Raw genomic sequence first — 19,934 nt, 5'->3', positions numbered from 1 at the left:
AAGTCCCGCCCCCTCTCTTCACTCCGGCGGCCATTTTCTCAGCGTTCTCTCTGCGATCAGTCATTGCAGCGCTGGTCTGCAGCATCCCTGCTGAGGTGCTGTGCTTGGGGGTCCGGGCTTCGGGATCTGGAGGGCACACAACACCACTCCAGCGGTCTGGTAAGCCACAACCGGTCTCCGGTTGTAGACCTCTGCATATACTCTCTGGGGTTCATTCTCTGGCAGAGCCCCCACTCCAGCAGCATGTCTCACACGAGGAGCAAGGCCCCAAAGCTTTATGCTGTATGCGCTGCATGTAAGCTCCTGCTGCCTGAACCGAGCACCTATCCACATTGTGATGTCTGCTCTAACTTGGCGGTGCCACAGCCTGGAGTCTCACCCCCAGTGGTCTCAAGCTGCTCCTGCTCCTGTGGCTGAACCCCCGGCTTGGGTAGAATCCTTTTCTAGGTCTATCTCCCAGTCTTTTGCTGAGTCCATGGGACTTCTGTCCAGTACGTTGATGAATATGCATCAGCCCCCTTCACAGGGTGCCTCTGCTGCTAGGGGTCCCTCAGGACCGGAGCTCACAGAGGATTCATCATCAGGGCCAAGACCTCGTCCTCCTAAGAAGAGACGCAGGGTTCCCTCTCCCTCCTCCTCCCGTGGCTCTGATTCCAGAGCTGACTCGCAGGATGAGGAAGATGCCTTTACAGGGAGCTCGGAGACTAACTCCATGTACCCCATTGATCTGTCCGAAAGTGACTCAGATCTTAGTGACTTGATTGCTTCTATTAATTCTGTACTGGATCTCAATCCGCCAGTATCAGAGGAGCAACCCTCTCTGGCAGAAAAGCACCAGTTTACCTTGCCTAAGAGAGCAAAGAGTGTGTTCTTTAACCACTCCAGTTTTCAGGCCGCTGTGACCAAGCCCAGGGCCTGTCCTGACAAGCGCTTCCCAAAGCGTGGTTCTGATGACCGTTTTCCCTTTCCACCTGAGGTGGTCAAGGAGTGGGCTCAGTCCCCAAAGGTAGACCCTCCGGTGTCTAGGCTCGCAGCCCGGACCGTTGTGTCGGTGGCTGATGGCACTTCCATTAAGGATTCCACTGACCGCCAGATTGACCTTCTGGCCAAATCCGTGTATGAAGCGGCGGGGGCCGCGTTTTCTCCGACTTTTGCAGCAGTGTGGGCTCTCAAGGCCATCTCTGCTTCTCTAGAGGAGATGCATTCCCTCACCAGGGAATCTATGCCCGAAATGGATGCCTTAACTTCCCAAGCTTCGGCCTTTTCATCCTATGCCATGTCTGCCATGCTGGAGGCTTCTCACCGCACTGCGGTGGCTTCGGCTAATTCCCTCGCTATCCGCAGAATCTTGTGGCTTCGAGAGTGGAAGGCAGATGCTTCTTCAAAGAAGTACCTTGCTGGGCTCCCTTTTGCTGGGTCCCGGCTGTTCGGAGAACAGCTGGATGAAATTATTAAGGAAGCTACTGGCGGGAAGAGTACTTCCATGCCTCAAACTAAAGCCAGGTAACCTGCCCAGGGTAGGAATCAGTCGAGGTTTCGCTCCTTTCGTTCCTCCAACTAGTCGTCCTCCAAGCCCTCGGCCTCGTCCGCTAACTCAGCCAAGGACCAGAAATCCAACTGGCGCCCAAAAGCGCGTCCACAGAAGACCGCAGGAGCTGCTGCCACTAAGGCAGCCTCCTCGTGACTATCTGCCCGCTCCAGCAACGTCCTTAGTCGGTGGCAGGCTCTCCCACTTTGGCGACGCTTGGTTTCAACACGTCTCCGATCAGTGGGTGAGAGTTATCATCTCCCACGGCTACAGGATAGAATTCTCTTCCAGTCCGCCAAACAGATTTTTTCTCTCAACTCCCCCCTGCTCCAAGGCCGCCGCCTTCTCACAGGCCGTGGCAGCCTTGCAGGCCAATGGAGTAATTGTACCGGTTCCCGCCTGGGAACGGTTCAGAGGTTTCTACTCAAATCTCTTCCTAGTTCCCAAAAAGGACGGTACCTTCCGGCCCATCCTAGATCTGAAGCTTCTCAACAAGCATGTTCAGGTGCGGCGCTTTCGCATGGAGTCTCTGCGATCAGTCATTGCCTCTATGTCCCAAGGGGATTTCCTGGCATCCATCGACATCAGAGATGCCTATCTGCATGTGCCAATTGCAGTGTCACACCAGCGTTGGCTATGTTTTGCAGTAGGAGAAGATCATTTCCAATTCGTGTCTCTTCCCTTCGGGTTGACCACGGCCCCTCGGGTATTCACCAAGGTCATGGCAGCAGTGATTGCAGTTCTGCACCTCCAGGGGTTGGCAGTGATTCCTTACCTGGACGACCTTCTAGTCAAGGCTTCATCCAGCGCAGACTGTCAGCGCAGACTGTCTCGCTCACTCTCTCCACTCTAGCTCAATGCGGGTGGCTGGTCAATCTGCCCAAATCCACTCTGACTCCGACCCAGAGTCTCACGTACCTAGGGATGCAGTTCGAGACCTTGACGGCACTTGTGAAGTTGCCCTTAGTCAAACAGCAGTCCCTCCAGCTAGCGGTGCGTTCTCTGCTGAGGCCCCGCCGTTATACCCTCAGGCGTCTGATGCAGGTGCTGGGTCAAATGGTGGCGTCCATGGAGGCTGTTCCCTTTGCCCAGTTCCATCTGCGCCCCCTGCAGCTGGATATTCTCCGCTTTTGGGACAAGCTGCCTTCCTCCTTACACAGGTTAGTAGCTCTGTCGCCACAAACCAGGAGCTCTCTTCAGTGGTGGCTTCGGCCTCTCTCCCTGTCCCAGGGGCGCTCCTTCCTGGCCCCGTCCTGGGTGATTCTCACCACGGATGCCAGTCTATCCGGCTGGGGAGCGGTATATCTCCACCACAGAGCGCAGGGCACTTGGACTCCGTCCGAGTCAGCCCTTTCAATCAATGTGCTGGAAACCAGAGCCGTGCTTCTAGCTCTCCTAGCTTTTCACCACCTGTTGGCGGGCAGGCACATTCGAGTCCAGTCAGACAACGCGACAGCGGTTGCCTACATCAATCACCAAGGCGGGACACGCAGCCGCCTGGCAATGTTGGAAGTACAACGCATCCTTCAATAGGCGGAGGACTCCAAGTCCACCATATCCGCAGTCCACATCCCACGCGTGGAAAACTGGGAGGCAGATTATCTCAGCCGTCAAACCGTGGACGGTGGCTAGTGGTCCCTGCACCCGGCAGTGTTTCAGTCAATCTGCCGCAAATGGGGCACTCCGGACGTGGACCTAATGGCATCCCGTCACAACAACAAGGTTCCCGTTTACGTGGCTCGCTCCCACGACCCTCAGGCATTCGCCGCGGACGCACTGGTTCAAGACTGGTCCCAGTTTCGTCTGTCCTACGTGTTTCCCCCTCTAGCTCTCTTGCCCAGAGTTCTGCGCAAGATCAGAATGGAGGGCTGTCGAGTCATCCTCATTGCACCGGACTGGCCCAGGCGAGCTTGGTATCCAGACCTGCTCCATCTGTCCGTAGAGATGCCGTGGCATCTCCCGTACCGTCCAGACCTACTCTCACAAGGTCTGTTTTTCCGGCTAAATTCTGCGGCTCTCAAATTGACGGCGTGGCTCTTGAGTCCTGGATCTTGACGGCTTCTGGTATCCCTCCTGAAGTCATCTCCACTATGACTCGGGCCCGTAAGTCGTCCTCCGCTAAGATCTATCACAGGACTTGGAAAATTTTCCTGTCCTGGTGTCGCTCTACTGACCATCCTCCTTGGCCATTCTCCTTGCCGACCCTTCTGTCTTTTCTACAGTCCGGTCTGCAGCTAGGACTATCCCTCAACTCTCTCAAGGGACAAGTCTCAGCTCTGTCAGTTCTGTTCCAGCGGCGTCTCGCTCGGCTGGCTCAGGTTCGCACCTTCATGCAAGGCGCGTCTCACATCATTCCGCCTTACCGGCGGCCCTTGGATCCCTGGGACCTTAATTTAGTTCTCACGGTTTTGCAGAAACCCCCCTTTGAGCCTCTTGGGGAGGTCTCTTTGCATCGTCTTTCACAGAAAGTGGCTTTTCTGGTGGCCATAACTTCCCTCAGGAGAGTCTCTGATTTGGCCGCGCTCTCTTCGGAGTCACCTTTTTCTTTGTCGCTCCATTGGGAGACCCAGACAATTGGGTGTATAGGCTATGCCTCCGGAGGCCGCACAAAGTATTACACTCAAAAGTGTTAAGCCCCTCCCCTTCTGCCTATACACCCCCCGTGCTCCCACGGGCTCCTCAGTTTTTTGCTTTGCGCGAAGGAGGTCAGACACGCACGCACAGCTCCACAGATTGGTCAGCAGCAGCTGCTGACTATATCGGATGGAAGAAAAGTGGGCCCATATAGGGCCCCCAGCATGCTCCCTTCTCACCCCACTCTTGTCGGCGGTGTAGTTAAGGTTGAGGTATCCATTGCGGGTACGGAGGCTGGAGCCCACATGCTGCTTTCCTTCCCCATCCCCCTCAGGGCTCTGGTGAAGTGGGATCCTATCGGTCTCCAGGCACTGAGACCGTGCTTCATCCACAACTCCTGGGAGACTGCTGGATAGGAGCCGGGTATCGTTCAGGGACATGGCCCTGCTACTTGGAGGTACTCTGTGTCCCCGTGGGGACCGCGCACAGCAACACTCCAGCATTGCTGGGTGTGCTAGTGCACCGGGGACCGCGGCGCTGACCGGGTTAATATGTGCCATTACACACTCAGCGCTGCTGAGTGTGTTTATGTATAGGGACTGCCGCACTAACCGCCGCTGCCAGGGAAACACTGCGGCGCGGCTGGGACTTGTAGTGCGCCGGGGACTTTCGCGCCGGCCGTGCTTTTACGGCGGCCGCGTTTATTACTAGAGTCCCCGGCTTTTTGCGGCCTAGTTTCCTTTCCTCCCGCCCACAGCCCTGACAGGCAGGGGAAGGGCGGGACGCTGCACAGAACGAGCAGCACTGAGGGCTGGAGCATGCTTTGCATACTCCACTCCCCTCACTGTGCACAGTGCAGGCACCAGCTCCCGCACTTTCTGAGCCAACGCCCACGGCTCCCACCTCTCCTCAGGACGCCGGCAGCCATTCCTGTCAGCTCCTTGGACGCTACAGAGGGGGACAAAGTCTGGGAGACTCAGGCAGGGACTCTGGTGGCCTCACAACCGCTTTAAGCGGGTGGTAAGCAGCACCTGTGGTGCTAGCCCCATTGTGCAGTAGTGTAACATTATATGTTTATGGTATATATGTTTTACACTGTATGGTGCACAGTTGATTTCTGGCTATATACCCTATTGTGTTACTCAGGGAAGATAATAGCATGGCGCCCACGAAAGGCAGGGGTGCCAAAACACAGGCTTATTATGCTGCCTGCGCCGCATGTATGACCCCGCTACCGGCAGGTTCCACTGACCCTCATTGTGTGCACTGTTCGGCCCCTGTGGCACTTACTCAGCTAGAGCCTCTGCTAAGGGGGGCCCAGGGGGAGCCACCTGCTGACACTGTTCAGGTGACGGGGACAGAGTTTGCAAAACTCTCTGAGACTATGGCTAAGATACTAGAAGCCTTGCAGTCCAGGCCGGTATCTCAGCACAGGGACTCTGTTGAATCTTTGTCCCCTGGCCCACCTCAGTTGGACCAACAATGTCCTCCTGGGGTGTCTCATGGATCCCAGGCTGAGGGTTCTGACACAGACCCCGGCCCCAGACCGACTAAGCGAGCTCGCTTGACAATTCCCTTGACATCCTCATATTGTTCAGGGTCTCAGCGGGGGGAATCTCTAGTTGATGATGCGGACACAGCTGATCAGGATTCTGATCCTGAGGCCGCTCTCAATCTTGATACTCCGGACGGGGACGCCATAGTGAACGACCTTATTGCGTCCATCAATCGTATGTTGGATATTTCTCCCTCAGCTCCTCCGGTGGAGGAGTCAGCTTCACAGCAGGAGAAATTCCGTTTCAGGTTTCCCAAGCGTACACCGAGTATGTTTCTGGACCACTCTGATTTCAGAGAGGCAGTCCAGAATCACCATGCTTGTCCAGATAAGCGTTTTTCTAAGCGCCTTAAAGATACACGTTATCCCTTTCCCCCTGACGTGGTCAAAAGTTGGGCTCAGTGTCCCAAAGTGGATCCTCCAATCTCCAGACTGGCAGCTAGATCCATACTTGCAGTGGAAGACGGGGCTTCACTCAAAGATGCCACTGACAGGCAGATGGAGCTCTGGTTGAAATCCATCTATGAAGAGGCAGAAGGAGTGGTGGTCCCTGTTCCTATTCAGCAACAGGGTCACGGTTTTTACTCCAACTTGTTTGTGGTCCCAAAGAAGGACGGGTCTTTCCGTCCTGTCCTGGACCTGAAACTTCTCAACAAACACGTAAAGACCAGGCGGTTCCGGATGGAATCCCTCCGCTCCGTCATCGCCTCAATGTCCCAAGGAGATTTCCTTGCATCGATCGATATCAAGGATGCATATCTCCACGTACCGATTGCTCCAGAGCACCAGCGCTTCTTGCGCTTCGCCATAGAAAACGAACACCTGCAGTTCGTGGCACTGCCGTTCGGCCTGGCAACAGCCCCACGGGTTTTCACCAAGGTTATGGCTACTGTAGTAGCGGTCCTCCACTCTCAGGGTCACTCGGTGATCCCTTACTTGGACGATCTCCTGATCAAGGCACCCTCTCTAGAGGCATGCCAACACAGCCTCGACGCTACCCTAGAGACTCTCCAGAGTTTCGGGTGGATCATCAATTTTCCAAAGTCAAATCTGACACCGGCCCAATCGCTGACATATCTTGGCATGGAGTTTCATACCCTCTCAGCGATAGTGAAGCTTCCACTGATCAAGCAGCGGTCACTACAGACAGGGGTACAATCTCTCCTTCAAGGCCAGTCACACCCCTTGAGGCGCCTAATGCACTTCCTGGGGAAGATGGTGGCAGCAATGGAGGCAGTTCCGTTCGCGCAGTTTCACCTGCGTCCACTTCAATGGGACATCCTACGCAAATGGGACAGGAAGCCGACGTCCCTCGACAGGAACGTCTCCCTCTCTCAGGCGACCAAAGCTTCCCTTCGGTGGTGGCTTCTTCCCACTTCATTATCGAAGGGGAAATCCTTCCTACCCCCATCCTGGGAGGTGGTCACGACGGACGCGAGTCTGTCAGGGTGGGGAGCGGTTTTTCTCCACCACAGGGCTCAGGGTACGTGGACCCAGCAAGAGTCCTCGCTTCAGATCAATGTTCTGGAAATACGGGCAGTGTATCTTGCCCTGAAGGCGTTCCAGCAGTGGCTGGAAGGCAAGCAGATCAGAATTCAGTCGGACAATTCCACAGCGGTGGCATACATCAATCACCAAGGCGGCACACGCAGTCGGCAAGCCTTCCAGGAAGTCCGGCGGATTTTGATGTGGGTGGAAGCCACGGCCTCCACCATCTCTGCAGTTCACATTCCAGGCGTGGAAAACTGGGAAGCAGACTATCTCAGTCGCCAGGGCATGGACGCAGGGGAATGGTCCCTTCACCCAGACGTGTTTCAGGAGATCTGTTGCCGCTGGGGGGTGCCGGACGTCGACCTCATGGCGTCCCGGCACAACAACAAGGTACCGGTGTTCATGGCACGGTCTCAAGATCCCAGAGCTCTGGCGGCAGACGCCTTAGTTCAGGATTGGTCGCAGTTTCAGCTCCCTTATGTGTTTCCTCCGCTGGCACTGTTGCCCAGAGTGTTACGCAAGATCAGGGCCGACTGCCGCCGCGTCATCCTCGTCGCTCCAGACTGGCCGAGGCGGTCGTGGTACCCGGTTCTGTGGCATCTCACGGTCGGCCAACCGTGGGCACTACCAGACCGACCAGACTTGCTGTCTCAAGGGCCGTTTTTCCATCTGAATTCTGCGGCCCTCAACCTGACTGTGTGGCCATTGAGTCCTGGATCCTAGCGTCTTCAGGGTTATCTCAAGACGTCATTGCCACTATGAGACAGGCTAGGAAACCAACGTCCGCCAAGATCTACCACAGGACGTGGAAAATTTTCCTGTCGTGGTGCTCTGCTCAGGGTTTTTCTCCCTGGCCTTTTGCCTTGCCCACTTTTCTGTCCTTCCTTCAATCTGGACTGGAAAAGGGTTTGTCGCTCGGCTCCCTTAAGGGACAAGTCTCAGCGCTCTCTGTGTTTTTCCAGAAGCGCCTAGCCAGACTTCCACAGGTATGCACGTTCCTGCAGGGGGTTTGTCACATCGTTCCTCCTTACAAGCGGCCGTTAGAACCCTGGGATCTGAACAGGGTGCTGCTGGTTCTTCAGAAACCACCATTCGAGCCAATGAGAGATATTTCTCTCTCACGCCTTTCGCAGAAAGTGGTTTTTCTAGTAGCAGTCACTTCACTTCGGAGAGTGTCTGAGCTAGCAGCGCTGTCATGCAAAGCCCCTTTCCTGGTTTTTCACCAGGACAAGGTGGTTCTGCGTCCGGTTCCGGAATTTCTCCCTAAGGTGGTATCCCCCTTTCATCTCAATCAGGATATCTCCTTACCTTCTTTTTGTCCTCATCCAGTTCACCAATGTGAAAAGGATTTGCACTTGTTAGATCTGGTGAGAGCACTCAGACTCTACATTTCTCGTACGGCGCCCCTGCGCCGCTCGGATGCACTCTTTGTCCTTGTCGCTGGCCAGCGTAAAGGGTCACAGGCTTCCAAATCAACCTTGGCTCGGTGGATCAAGGAGCCAATCCTCGAAGCCTACTGTTCGGCTGGGCTTCCGGTTCCCTCAGGGCTGAAGGCCCATTCTACCAGAGCCGTGGGCGCGTCCTGGGCTTTGAGGCACCAGGCTACGGCTCAGCAGGTGTGTCAGGCGGCTACCTGGTCGAGCCTGCACACTTTCACGAAACACTATCAGGTGCATACCTATGCTTCGGCGGATGCCAGCCTAGGTAGACGAGTCCTTCAGGCGGCGGTTGCCCACCTGTAGGAAGAGGCCGTTTTACGGCTCTCTTACAAGGTATTATTTTACCCACCCAGGGACTGCTTTTGGACGTCCCAATTGTCTGGGTCTCCCAATGGAGCGACAAAGAAGAAGGGAATTTTGTTTACTTACCGTAAATTCCTTTTCTTCTAGCTCCAATTGGGAGACCCAGCGCCCGCCCCTGTTTTTTTGTGTACACATGTTGTTCATGTTGAATGGTTTCAGTTCTCCGATATTCCTTCGGATTGAAGTTACTTTAAACCAGTTTTTAATTCTTTTTCCTCCTTCTTGCTTTTGCACCAAAACTGAGGAGCCCGTGGGAGCACGGGGGGTGTATAGGCAGAAGGGGAGGGGCTTAACACTTTTAAGTGTAATACTTTGTGCGGCCTCCGGAGGCATAGCCTATACACCCAATTGTCTGGGTCTCCCAATTGGAGCTAGAAGAAAAGGAATTTACGGTAAGTAAACAAAATTCCCTTCTTTAGTTTTTCATCAGGACAAGGTGGTTCTCCGTCCGACTCCGGACTTTCTTCCTAAGGTGGTCTCTCCTTTCCACCTTAACCAGGACATTACCCTACCTTCCCTTTGTCCGGCTCCTGTTCATCGCTTTGAAAAAGCGCTGCATACTCTGGATCTGGTGCGTGCGCTCTGGATCTATGTGTCTCGCACCGCTGCTCTTAGGCGGTGCACTTCTCTTTTTGTGCTAACCACAGGTCGGCGCAAGGGCCTCTCTGCTTCTAAGCCGACCTTAGCCCGTTGGATTAGATCGACCATTTCGGACGCCTACCAGAGTTCTCAGGTGCCTCCCCCGCCGGGGATCAAGGCACATTCGACCAGAGCTGTTGGTGTCTCTTGGGCTTTCAGGCACCAGGCTACGGCTCAACAAGTCTGTCAGGCTGCCACTTGGACTAGCCTGCATTCCTTTTCGAAGCACTACCAAGTGCATGCTCATGCTTCGGCAGATGCGAGCTTGGGCAGACGCATCCTTCAGGCGTCTGTCGCCCATTTGTGAAGTTAGGTTCTGCCTACTTCTTACTTTTTTTCGGTTTTTTTCCCACCCAGGGACTGCTTTGGAACGTCCCATGGTCTGGGTCTCCCAAAGGAACGATAAAGAAAAAGAGAATTTTGTTTACTTACCGTAAATTCTTTTTCTTATAGTTCCGTATTGGGAGACCCAGCACCCTCCCTGTTGCCTGTTGGCAATTTTCTTGTTCTGCGTGTTATCACCGGCTGTTGTCATGGACAGAGTCTCCGGTTGTTCCGGCTTTTGCTCTGTTCTACTTGTGGGTGGCTATTCTCCTTCAGCTTTTGCACTAAACTGGCTGGGTCTGCTCACCAGGGGGTGTATAAGCTCAGGGGGAGGAGCTACACTTTTAAGTGTAGTACTTTGTGTGTCCTCCGGAGGTTGAAGCTAAACACCCATGGTCTGGGTCTCCCAATACGGAACTATAAGAAAAAGAATTTACGGTAAGTAAACAAAATTCTCTTTTTTTAAATATTTTGATGTCCCCTTATGGCTTAGGAAAATGGCAGCCGCAACTTTGTTGAATCTGTGTGGGAAATACAAAAATATGCATCAAATACAATTTTTTTTTTTATGTTCAAGTAGGATTCAATTTTGTGTTTGTTTTTGCTCATCATTTCCTCCACCACCTTGTCATTGCTCACAGTTCCCTTTTTTATCACCTTGCATAATGCTGCTCTTCATCATCTTTTGCCATTTTCCTACTCGCCTCATTGTATAGTGCCCTGCTTCCCCTGGCTTTAGGCTCTGGTTTCTCAACACTCTTATGATCACTTTTCAGGTAAAGGTTCTCCTGGGCCATAGAGTCATACAGGTTGCATGTGGAAGTCGAGATGCACAGACGCTGGCTCTGTCGGATGAAGGTATGTTCATATTTAATCGGTCACTTAGTTTCAGCAAATTTTGCAGAAATCAAAAGTACAGGAGAATATAAGAAACGTTTGATTTAAAGATGGGAGAATTGATTTACAGGCCTCTGGTGCATGGTTAGGTCAGTAATCTGTGAATGCTTGATGGTAGGCTGGTGAATCTCCTTACCGCTCAGCATCACCGACTCTTCTTTTGATTAGCCATGTTTTCGTGAGACTTTGTGTCGTACTGCAATGACTGTCAAGCCAGTCCAGCTAATCAAAAGAACAGGGAAGTAAGGAGATTCGTAGGCCTCTCATCCAGCGGTTACAGATTACTGTCTTGGCCGATAGACCGGAGTCCTGCAAATTGATCCTCCCTACTCTATGATATAATCTCATGGGAGAAATCTGTTTCCCTCTCCATGTTTGAGCCACTCCTTCTGCCAACTGAACTTGCCAACTACTAAAAAAACGAAACAAAACACAAAAAACGCTCATATCAGTGTTGGTCAAAGCAATCTGGACTGTCAGTATAGAAAAGGGGAAATTTACACCTAGCTTCAAACAACTATTCTCATTACAGTGCTGGATTCTAAGCTGCTGCTTTTCCCTCCATACTGCTGTATATTGTCTTCCATGCTGCTTCTGAACATGTGCTACACAGGAAGGAACAGCAGGAAAGCTCAGGTCTCTGTGTACGGTCTATGGAAGGCATCATAGCAGCTTGTCTCCAACCACTAGGTCAGATAGTACTGATAATTCGTAAAATCTGGTGAGAAATCCAGAATACAAATCCTATATAGTCACAAATAATGTTATTTCTATTGTGCACTTATATGATAGCTTGTTCTGAAAATTACCTGAAATTATTGGTATGTGTAAACCTGAAGGTAATTGGAGGTGAGAGCGTGTGTGATCAAATCTTTGCATTGCAAAATATTAAAATCAATATTTATGTCCTAGATTTTACACTTTTATTATGGTATGTTTGGTGAGAAGTATATGGTATAATATATGCGTTCTATGTGTCTCTCAGGACAATGGTTAGTTGCAGTTTTGAAGGCTGAACTTCTAAAAATGAGTTCAGACAGAAATTAGAATCCGAATTTAGTCAGGAAAAATTAAAGGAGTTTGGTAAACACAGTCACTAAGAGGTAGGGTATTCGCGAACTATATATTCATTAGGACACTTATGTAAGACATATGGAAAAAGTGACTAAAAGGGTACTATCAATGAAAAAAAACAAAACAAAGAGAAAACGGACTTTAGCTTAATTAACATGGTGTAAGCATCAAATGGCCCATTTTCATTTTGGGCCCCAGATTTGTTCAGGATGACGTTTCTGCTAGTTGTATAGTGCTTTTTCTCACTTAAGGTTCATAATGTGCTGCTTTTTTCAGGACTCGTCTTCTCTTGGGGCGATGGAGATTTTGGGAAACTAGGACGTGGAGGAAGCGAAGGGTGTAATGTCCCTCAAAACATTGAAAGGCTCAATGGTCAAGGAGTATGCCAGATAGAATGTGGAGCTCAATTTTCATTGGCATTAACAAAATCTGGTGTTGTGTGGACATGGTAATTGACAAATACAGATTCTGATTGTGAATTTTTTTCCTTTTGTGTGTGTGGTTCGCCTCAAGCACCACTCCAGTGTTTGTTTTTTTTTCCAGCAATGGAGTAGTTCTGTAAATGTAAGCCATGTGCCTCTGTCATATGCTCACCTTCCAGCGGCTCAGTTGTTTTCTTGGCTCTATTAGAGTCCTGCGGCGCCATCTGGCTGTCCGGAAGTCATAAGTTACATGACAAGCGCTCAATGCAAATCTATCAGAGCCAGAAGGAGGCTCTCATAGAGTTGTATTGATTTGTGACATCCAGTGCGCTCCATGAAACACTGGAGCTGCCGGCAGGTCACAAAACACAGGACACCGTCCGGAGCGATGCTGGAAAAAGATGAAGATTCTGGAAGGTGAGTATAAGATGTGGGTTAGGGGACTTACATTTAAAGCACCACTCCAGCGGTGCAATAAAAAATATGAAAAAATGTGAAAGACTCATCTCTAAAATGAACCTACAATCGTCTCTCCCACAGTCTGCCAGGTACACTGCTGTGCATGCGTAAATAACACTGTTTCATTCAAGTGACTGGGACTGTGTTATATATCCCTGCAAAGCAAAAGGCCAATTGTGCTGTTGAACGTGAAAAATCACAAAGGGGTTTTCATGGTATAATGAAAAAAGTTCACCAGTGGCTTGCAACATTGCTGATGTCACTTAACCGCTGCAGCCAATCACAGGCACCAGCAGTCCTGCTTCTGGTGGAATGGTAGCATCTTCTCTTCCATTGTAAGCGCAGACCACAATGTCGCCTGTGTTGGATCAATGTCGGTATTTATAGGCAACTGTCACTTAGTTTTGTTTTTTTCATTTTTCTGTTTTTTTTTATATTTTTTTATTTTTTCACAGCTGCAAGCTATTGGAGAACTTTTTCTTTTGCACAGACAACCCCTTTAAGTAGTGTGACCATTGAGTTTATGGGGTCCTTAATTTTCACATATTCCTGTGTTACCCTAATTGATAGATGCCCTGATTGAGGCTCTGAATACTGTTGTGAACAGATCCTAACATTGGTTACATGTACAAAGTTGGACGTTCACTTATAATCATGGGCGTAAATTGTTTACCTTCGTTACGCACCTACTATTGGGCAGGTCATGAGTGCAAAAAAAATTGATTGTTGCCTAATATTTCAGGGGGAAAGGAGACTATTTTCGGCTGGGTCATGGCACTGATGTCCACGTGAGGAAACCACAAGTTGTTGAAGGCCTCAGGGGAAAGAAAATAGTTCATGTTGCTGTTGGAGCACTTCATTGTCTTGCAGTTACTGACAGCGGACAGGTAAGTATCTCAAAGTGATCTGTTGTGACTGTTTATTCTTTCGGGAAGATGCGTTGATTGTAAGCTGTATGTTTGCAGGTATATGCATGGGGGGATAATGATCATGGACAGCAAGGTAATGGAACAACAACAGTCAACAGAAAGCCTACCCTTGTCCATGGTCTGGAAGGACAGAAAATTACCCGTGTGGCTTGCGGGTCATCTCATAGTGTGGCCTGGACAACAGTGGATGTGGCGACACCTTCTGTTCATGAGCCTGTCCTCTTTCAAACAGCTCGAGACCCCTTAGGAGCCTCCTACCTTGGTAATCACATTTTCGTGTTTGTACTAGTAAACAAATGAAAAAAACTGCTAAAAACTCGTAATCCGAGATGCATAATTGGTTACTAAAGAATCATTTTTTTAATGGCATTTACCTGTACTTTTAGGATGATGATAGTTATTTCTCATGTTTTTTTCTCTTTTAATATGTGATACATGCAAGCTGTGTATATGTTTACTTAAAAAGGTAATATAGTGCAATGTCCACACCTTTACATGCTCTTCCATAACTATTAAGCTGTCTTTTTGAGTGTGATAGAAGTGAGCAATTTAAAGATCTCTTGTACGCTGTCTTTTCCATGTTTTACTTTATACTGTGTAATACATTTCATTGTGCCAGAATCACAATTTATTACCAGTCCAAAAGATAGGTCATAAGGTGATCTTTCGGGGTCTCCACATTGGGACCTACCAATCAGTCATTAGAAGGATTAAATGGCTTAATAATTGAACATGCCCACTGCTTTATTCAAAGTCTATACAATCCCATAGAGTTTGAATGGAGCAGCAGTGCATATGCTTGAACATGTTTTAAAGTGAACCGGTCGGGTCCACCATGCACCCAGAACCATGAGCAGTTCTGTGTGCATATTGCTTATTCCTGTATACACTAACATAGATAAAGAGATCTTTAGAAAAAGTATTTCTAAAGATATTTTATTTTATGCTAATGAGTGCGGGAACTAGTCCCAAGAGTGTTATATCCCCCGACTAACCGCCTTCTTAGCATAGTAGTACGCCCACAGGGGTGTACTAACATGCTGTTCAATGCAGCATCACCAGTGGTGACGCGCGTACCTGTGTTCGCTGTGACTGGGTTTCTAAATTCCCAGTATTTCCAGTAATGCACAGTAGACCTCTCTGAAGCTCGGATGCGTACACCCGGCTTCATTCTGCACATGACTGGAAGGCTGTTGCCTTCATGGATGCAGCAAAAGCCTTTGATTTTGTAGAATGGGAATTTTTACATCAAGTACTTCTTAGATTTGAATTTAAAGGGGTATTCCTATCTCCAAATCCCATCCCAATATATAGTCGTTATAATAATAATAATAAATTCCTCCAATTAAAAATATAGTATAGTTCTCCTGATTCACTATGTCAGGGCATGTATTGCAAATCAAAAAAGTCCGTGGAGCCTCTGTTAGGAGTCTCAACACAGGGGGCAATGTATCTAGGATTTCACTGTCTTGAGCACCCTCGCTGGCTGCTGGCAGTGTTTTCTCTGGCTGGTCTCCCCGAGATCAGTGATTGTTTTGTCTTGTTGGTCTACTAGGCATTGCTCCCACCTGGCCAGAATCCTACTCCACACTGATGACGGGCAATACCCCGAAACAGCTGTCTGTGGATGGATACCTGGCCTTGGTATTTCCCTTGTCATATCTTTAAACTTGTCAAAAAGTTGGATATTGACTAAAAGGGCCACTTAATATGGTGGTTATGGTGGTCTCCTAAAAAGAGCCACCCCTTGGCTGGGTCCTTCCCGGAGGGATATCTGGCTGGTTTCTGTGTTGAGACTCCGAATAGAGGCTTCACGAACTTTTTTGATTTGCATATTTCCCAGGGGGCAATGTACCTAGGATTTCACTGTCTTGAGCGCCCTAGCTGGCTGCCGACAGTGTTTTCTCTGGCTGGTCTCCCCGAGATCAGTGATAGTTTTGTCTTAAGGGCATGTATTGGGCATTGTAGGACCTTGGGTATCCATGGTAACGACCACACATCTACTCACAGATAGTTGCTAGTGGTCATAACCATGGATACCTAAGGTCCTGCAATGCCCTGAACATGAGGGAAGAGACATAGTGAATGAGAAGAACTGTTCGGTCTTCGTGCACATTCGCACAGTGTGCAATCTGACATAAAGCATAAACCTTCTTCTGTGTTTCAAAAAAAACAAACAAAAAAAAAACCAGACTATTGCTCTATAGTCTAATCTTATTTATTGGTTAACAATGCACTTGGTGCGCAAGAGTATATGAATGTGGTAAAACTGAAAGAACATAAATAACAATTGTAAGTATAGAGCACACAATGCATACAGGTATTACATTACATTGTACAGAGGAAGTGCTCTACAAAATGGAGACTGCACACATTTTCTACCTGGCATAATCTAATATATAAAGGTGTGTGTGTGTGTGTGTGTGTGTGTGTGTGTGTGTCTCTGTCTGTCTGTCTCCGGGATTGGCATCTGCACCGTCGCAGCTTCAGCCACAAAATGTTGCACACTCACACGTCTGGACTCCGAGAGCGTCATAGGCTATGTTGTGAGGCGAAATTTTAACCCCACGCGTTCCAATTTACCAATCAATTTTGCCCCTATCTACATAATGGGGAAAAAGTGAAACGAAAAGTGTATCCACACCGTCTCATTTACAATCACAAAATTTTGCACAGACACCTCATGTGACCCAGGGAATGTCGTAGACTGTTTTGACAGGAAAATTTAACCCCGGTCTTTACAGTTACTCTCCAAAAAACATGCCTCCAATAAAGTAAATGGAGCCTGGAACTACAGGTTTTCTTTATCGTTCCTATGGGAGACCCAGACCATGGGTGTATAGCTACTGCCTCCGGAGGACACACAAAGTACTTCACTCAAAACGTGTAGCTCCTCCCTCCTAGCATATACATTCCCTGCCAGCCAGTCCTAGCCAGTTCAATGCTTTGTGTTTCAGGAGGATCACACACACATGCATTCTCTGATTTTGATTTTTGATTTTTCCTTCTGGATCAAAGATTTGGAAGAAAAGCGGGTCCAGCTGGACTCCCGGCATGTCCCTTCTCACCCCACTGTGTCGGCGGTGCTGTTAAGGTTGATTTTTTAAGGCTGGAGCCTTCTCATGCCGCGCTCCTTCACCATCCCATGCTGGGGCTCTGGCTTGAAGTGGGAGCCAACACGGTTCTCACTGCTTTGCAGGAGACCGGTCTCCATCCGCAGCCCTTTTGCAGGATCCTGCTGGACGGAGCTATCACCCCCCAGGAACCTGGCAACCTGCGTCTCACAAGCTAAGTATATGAGACGTTATTACCACAGAAAGTGGTCTTTCCAGGGGTCCTTTATGTTTATTTATTGGGGGAGTGTGTTTTATGTTTGGTGTTAACGTTTCCGGACGGTTCTCCAGTTTTCACTGGAGAACCGCGCCGATGGTGCCTGCACGCCGGCCGCATGTTTTACTCTAGGCCCCGGCTTCGCCTGAGGCCTAGTTTCGGTTTCCACTGTCTCTGCATGTCAGTCAGGCAGAGGGACAGTGTGGCTCCGCCCAGCGGCTGCGCATCACAAGGGAAGGGACACTCCTCACTGAGGAAGGATTCCCTCCCCTGGCTACCTCATTTGCCGCTCTCAGAGTAGGCCCCGCCCCCTCTCCTCGCTCCGGTCGCCATTTTCTCAGCGTTCTCTGTGCCTGCATAGGCACAGAGATTCCACATTGTGACAAGTGGGGACCTGGGCTGAGGGACTAGAGGGCACAGACATGTCTGTTTAAACGATTTGGCAGCCACATCCTCCAGTTTGTGCAGCTGCTTGTTTTATCTGTTTATATATGCTGGGGGCCAGTCTAGCAGAGCCCCCACCTCTGCAGCATGTCTCACAGAGCGAGGCTGCAGGCTGTTTTTATTATCCACTGCAGGTAGTCTCGTACGGCTGTACCGAGCTCATAACCACTGTGGCCCCTCAGCTTGGAGGCTCATTAGTGGTCCCTCCAGCTGCTCCGGTTTCGGTGGCTGACCCCTGGGGGAATCCTATTTCCAGGGGTCGGCTGTCCCGGCATCTGCTGAGCATGCAGCTCCCTTCTCAGGGCGTTTTCTGCTTCAGCTCGCTCAGCAAAACTCACAAAGGACTCTCCTTCTGGGCTCAGACCCCGTCCTCCTGACAGGGAGACGCAGGGTCCCCTGTCCTCCCCGTCCCGCAGCTCCGATTACGAGCTGACTCACTGGACGAGGAGGATGTCTCTACCAGGGGCTCGGACGCTACTTTATGTACATTGATCCGTCCGTAGGTGACGCAGATGCGAATGATTGGATTGCGTCCATTATACTTGTACTGGACCTCCATCCGCCTGTATCAGGGGAGTATTCCCCGCTGGCAGAAAGCCATCAGTATACCTTTAACAGGACGAGGAGTGTGTTCCTTAACCACTCCAGTTTTCAGCCCGCTGCGTCCAAGCCCACAGCCTGTCCTGCAGACCCCAAAGCGGGGTTCTGCTGCCTGTTTCCCCCTCCCATCAGAGGTGGTCAAGGAGTGTACTCATTCGCCAAGGGTGGCCCCTCCGGTGTCTAGACTTTCAGCCCGGATAGTTGTATCAGTGGCTGACGGCACCTCTATAAGGATCCCACGGTACATTAATTTTGTACTGGACCTCAATCCACCGGAGTTACCTTACCTAGGAGAACACAACGTGTGTTCCTTAACCACTCCAGTTTTCAGGTCCCTGTGACCAAGCCCAGGGTCCGCTCTGACAGTCGCTTCCCATGAAGCGTGATTCTGAGGACTGTGTTTCCCCTGTCCACCAATGGTGGTCAAGAAGTGGGCTCATTCACCTCAGGTGGCTCAGCCCGGACCGTTATGTCAGTGCCTGATGGCTCCTCACTTAAGGTTTTGCGGTCCGCCCGGTTGTCCTTTTGGCCAAGTCGGTATGGGGGCGGCAGGAGCTTCTTTCTCCTCAGCTTTACAGCAGTGCGGTTTTTTTGTACCTTCTCTGCTTCTCTGGAGGAGATGCATTCCCTCACAGGGACTCTATGCCCAAAACGGTTGCCTGAACTTCCAGACTTCAGTCTTTTCATCCTATGCCAGGTCTGCCATGCTGGACACCGCACGGCGGTGGTCTTGGCTACTTTCCTCGCTATCCGCAGGCTCCTGTGGCTTCGGAAATGGAAGGCAGATGCCTCTATAGAGGTTCCTTGCTGGGCTCCCCTTTGGTGGGATCAGTCTCTTCGGAACCAACTGGATGAAATTAAGGAAGCTCTTGGCGGGGAGAGTTCTTCCTTGCCACAAACCTAAACCAGGGAACCTGTCCAGGGCAGGAATCAGTTGAGGTTTCGGTGGTTCCGTTCCTCCATCTGATCGTCCTCTAGTTCGGCCTAGGTTCATAGAACCAAATGGCTCGAAGCTGCGTCTTCAGAAGACCGCAGGAGATGCTGCCACTGAGTCAGCTTCCTCCGAGCTATATAGCCACGCCAACAACGTCCTTGGTCGGTGGCAGGCTCTCTCCACTTGGCGACGTATGGTTCTAACACGTCTCCGTTCAGTGGGGGCGGGATTATATCTCCCATGGCTACAGGATGGAATTCTGTCCACCCGCCAAACAGATTTTTTCTGTCAACTCCTCCCGGCTCCAAGGCCGCCGCCTTCTCACAGGCCGTGGCATTTCTTGCAGGCCAATGGAGTAATTGTACCGGTTCCTGACTGGGAACGGTTCTGAGATTTTTGCTTAAATCTATTCCTAGTCCCCGAAGAGGGCGGTGCCTTCCGACCTGGATCTTTAGCTTTTCAAGCATGGTCAGGTGTGGCGTTTTCACATGGAGTCTCGGTCTTGTTCCGTGTATTTTTCACCGGATCAATCAAGAACCCAAGGAGATTCCCTAGCAGCCATCGGCATCAGAGATGCCTTTCTGCAGGGGTCAATCGCAGTTTCACACCAGCGTTGACTACGTTTTGCAATCGGAGTGGTCCAATTCGTGGCTCTTCCCTTGGGGTTAGCCACGGCCCCTCGAGTATTCTCATTGGGGCAGCTGTGATTAGGGTCCTGCACCCCTAGGGATTGGCAGTGATCTTTTGCCCTGGACGGCCTTCTTCTCGGGGCTTCATCCAGTGCAGACTCTTAGCAGAGTGCTTCGCTCACTCTCGCCACTCTAACCTATTCGGGTGGCTTGTCATTCTGTCCAAGTCCACTCTGACTTCGAACCAGAGGTTCTCAGGGACGCAATTCGAGACTCTGTCGGCACTTGTGAAGCTGCTCTTAG

At 50.4% G+C, this 19,934-nt stretch overlaps 1 protein-coding gene across 5 annotated transcripts in view; it reads left to right on the top strand.

The window, feature by feature from the left end:
• Positions 1-19,934, top strand: part of HERC2 (HECT and RLD domain containing E3 ubiquitin protein ligase 2) — a 415,490-nt gene that overhangs the window by 269,691 nt on the left and 125,865 nt on the right. For all 5 annotated transcript variants that reach the window (XM_075336618.1, XM_075336619.1, XM_075336616.1 and 2 more), the window contains exons 62-65: positions 10,690-10,771; positions 12,161-12,332; positions 13,508-13,652; positions 13,731-13,956. In XM_075336618.1, the coding sequence (XP_075192733.1) occupies positions 10,690-10,771; positions 12,161-12,332; positions 13,508-13,652; positions 13,731-13,956 (625 nt within the window). The remainder of the gene's footprint in view (positions 1-10,689; positions 10,772-12,160; positions 12,333-13,507; positions 13,653-13,730; positions 13,957-19,934) is intronic.

Source organism: Anomaloglossus baeobatrachus, chromosome 2 (genome assembly GCF_048569485.1).
Source record: "Anomaloglossus baeobatrachus isolate aAnoBae1 chromosome 2, aAnoBae1.hap1, whole genome shotgun sequence".
Lineage (NCBI taxonomy): Eukaryota > Metazoa > Chordata > Amphibia > Anura > Aromobatidae > Anomaloglossus > Anomaloglossus baeobatrachus.
Note: the sequence above shows the minus strand (reverse complement) of the source record. Positions and strands in the feature narration are given on the sequence as shown.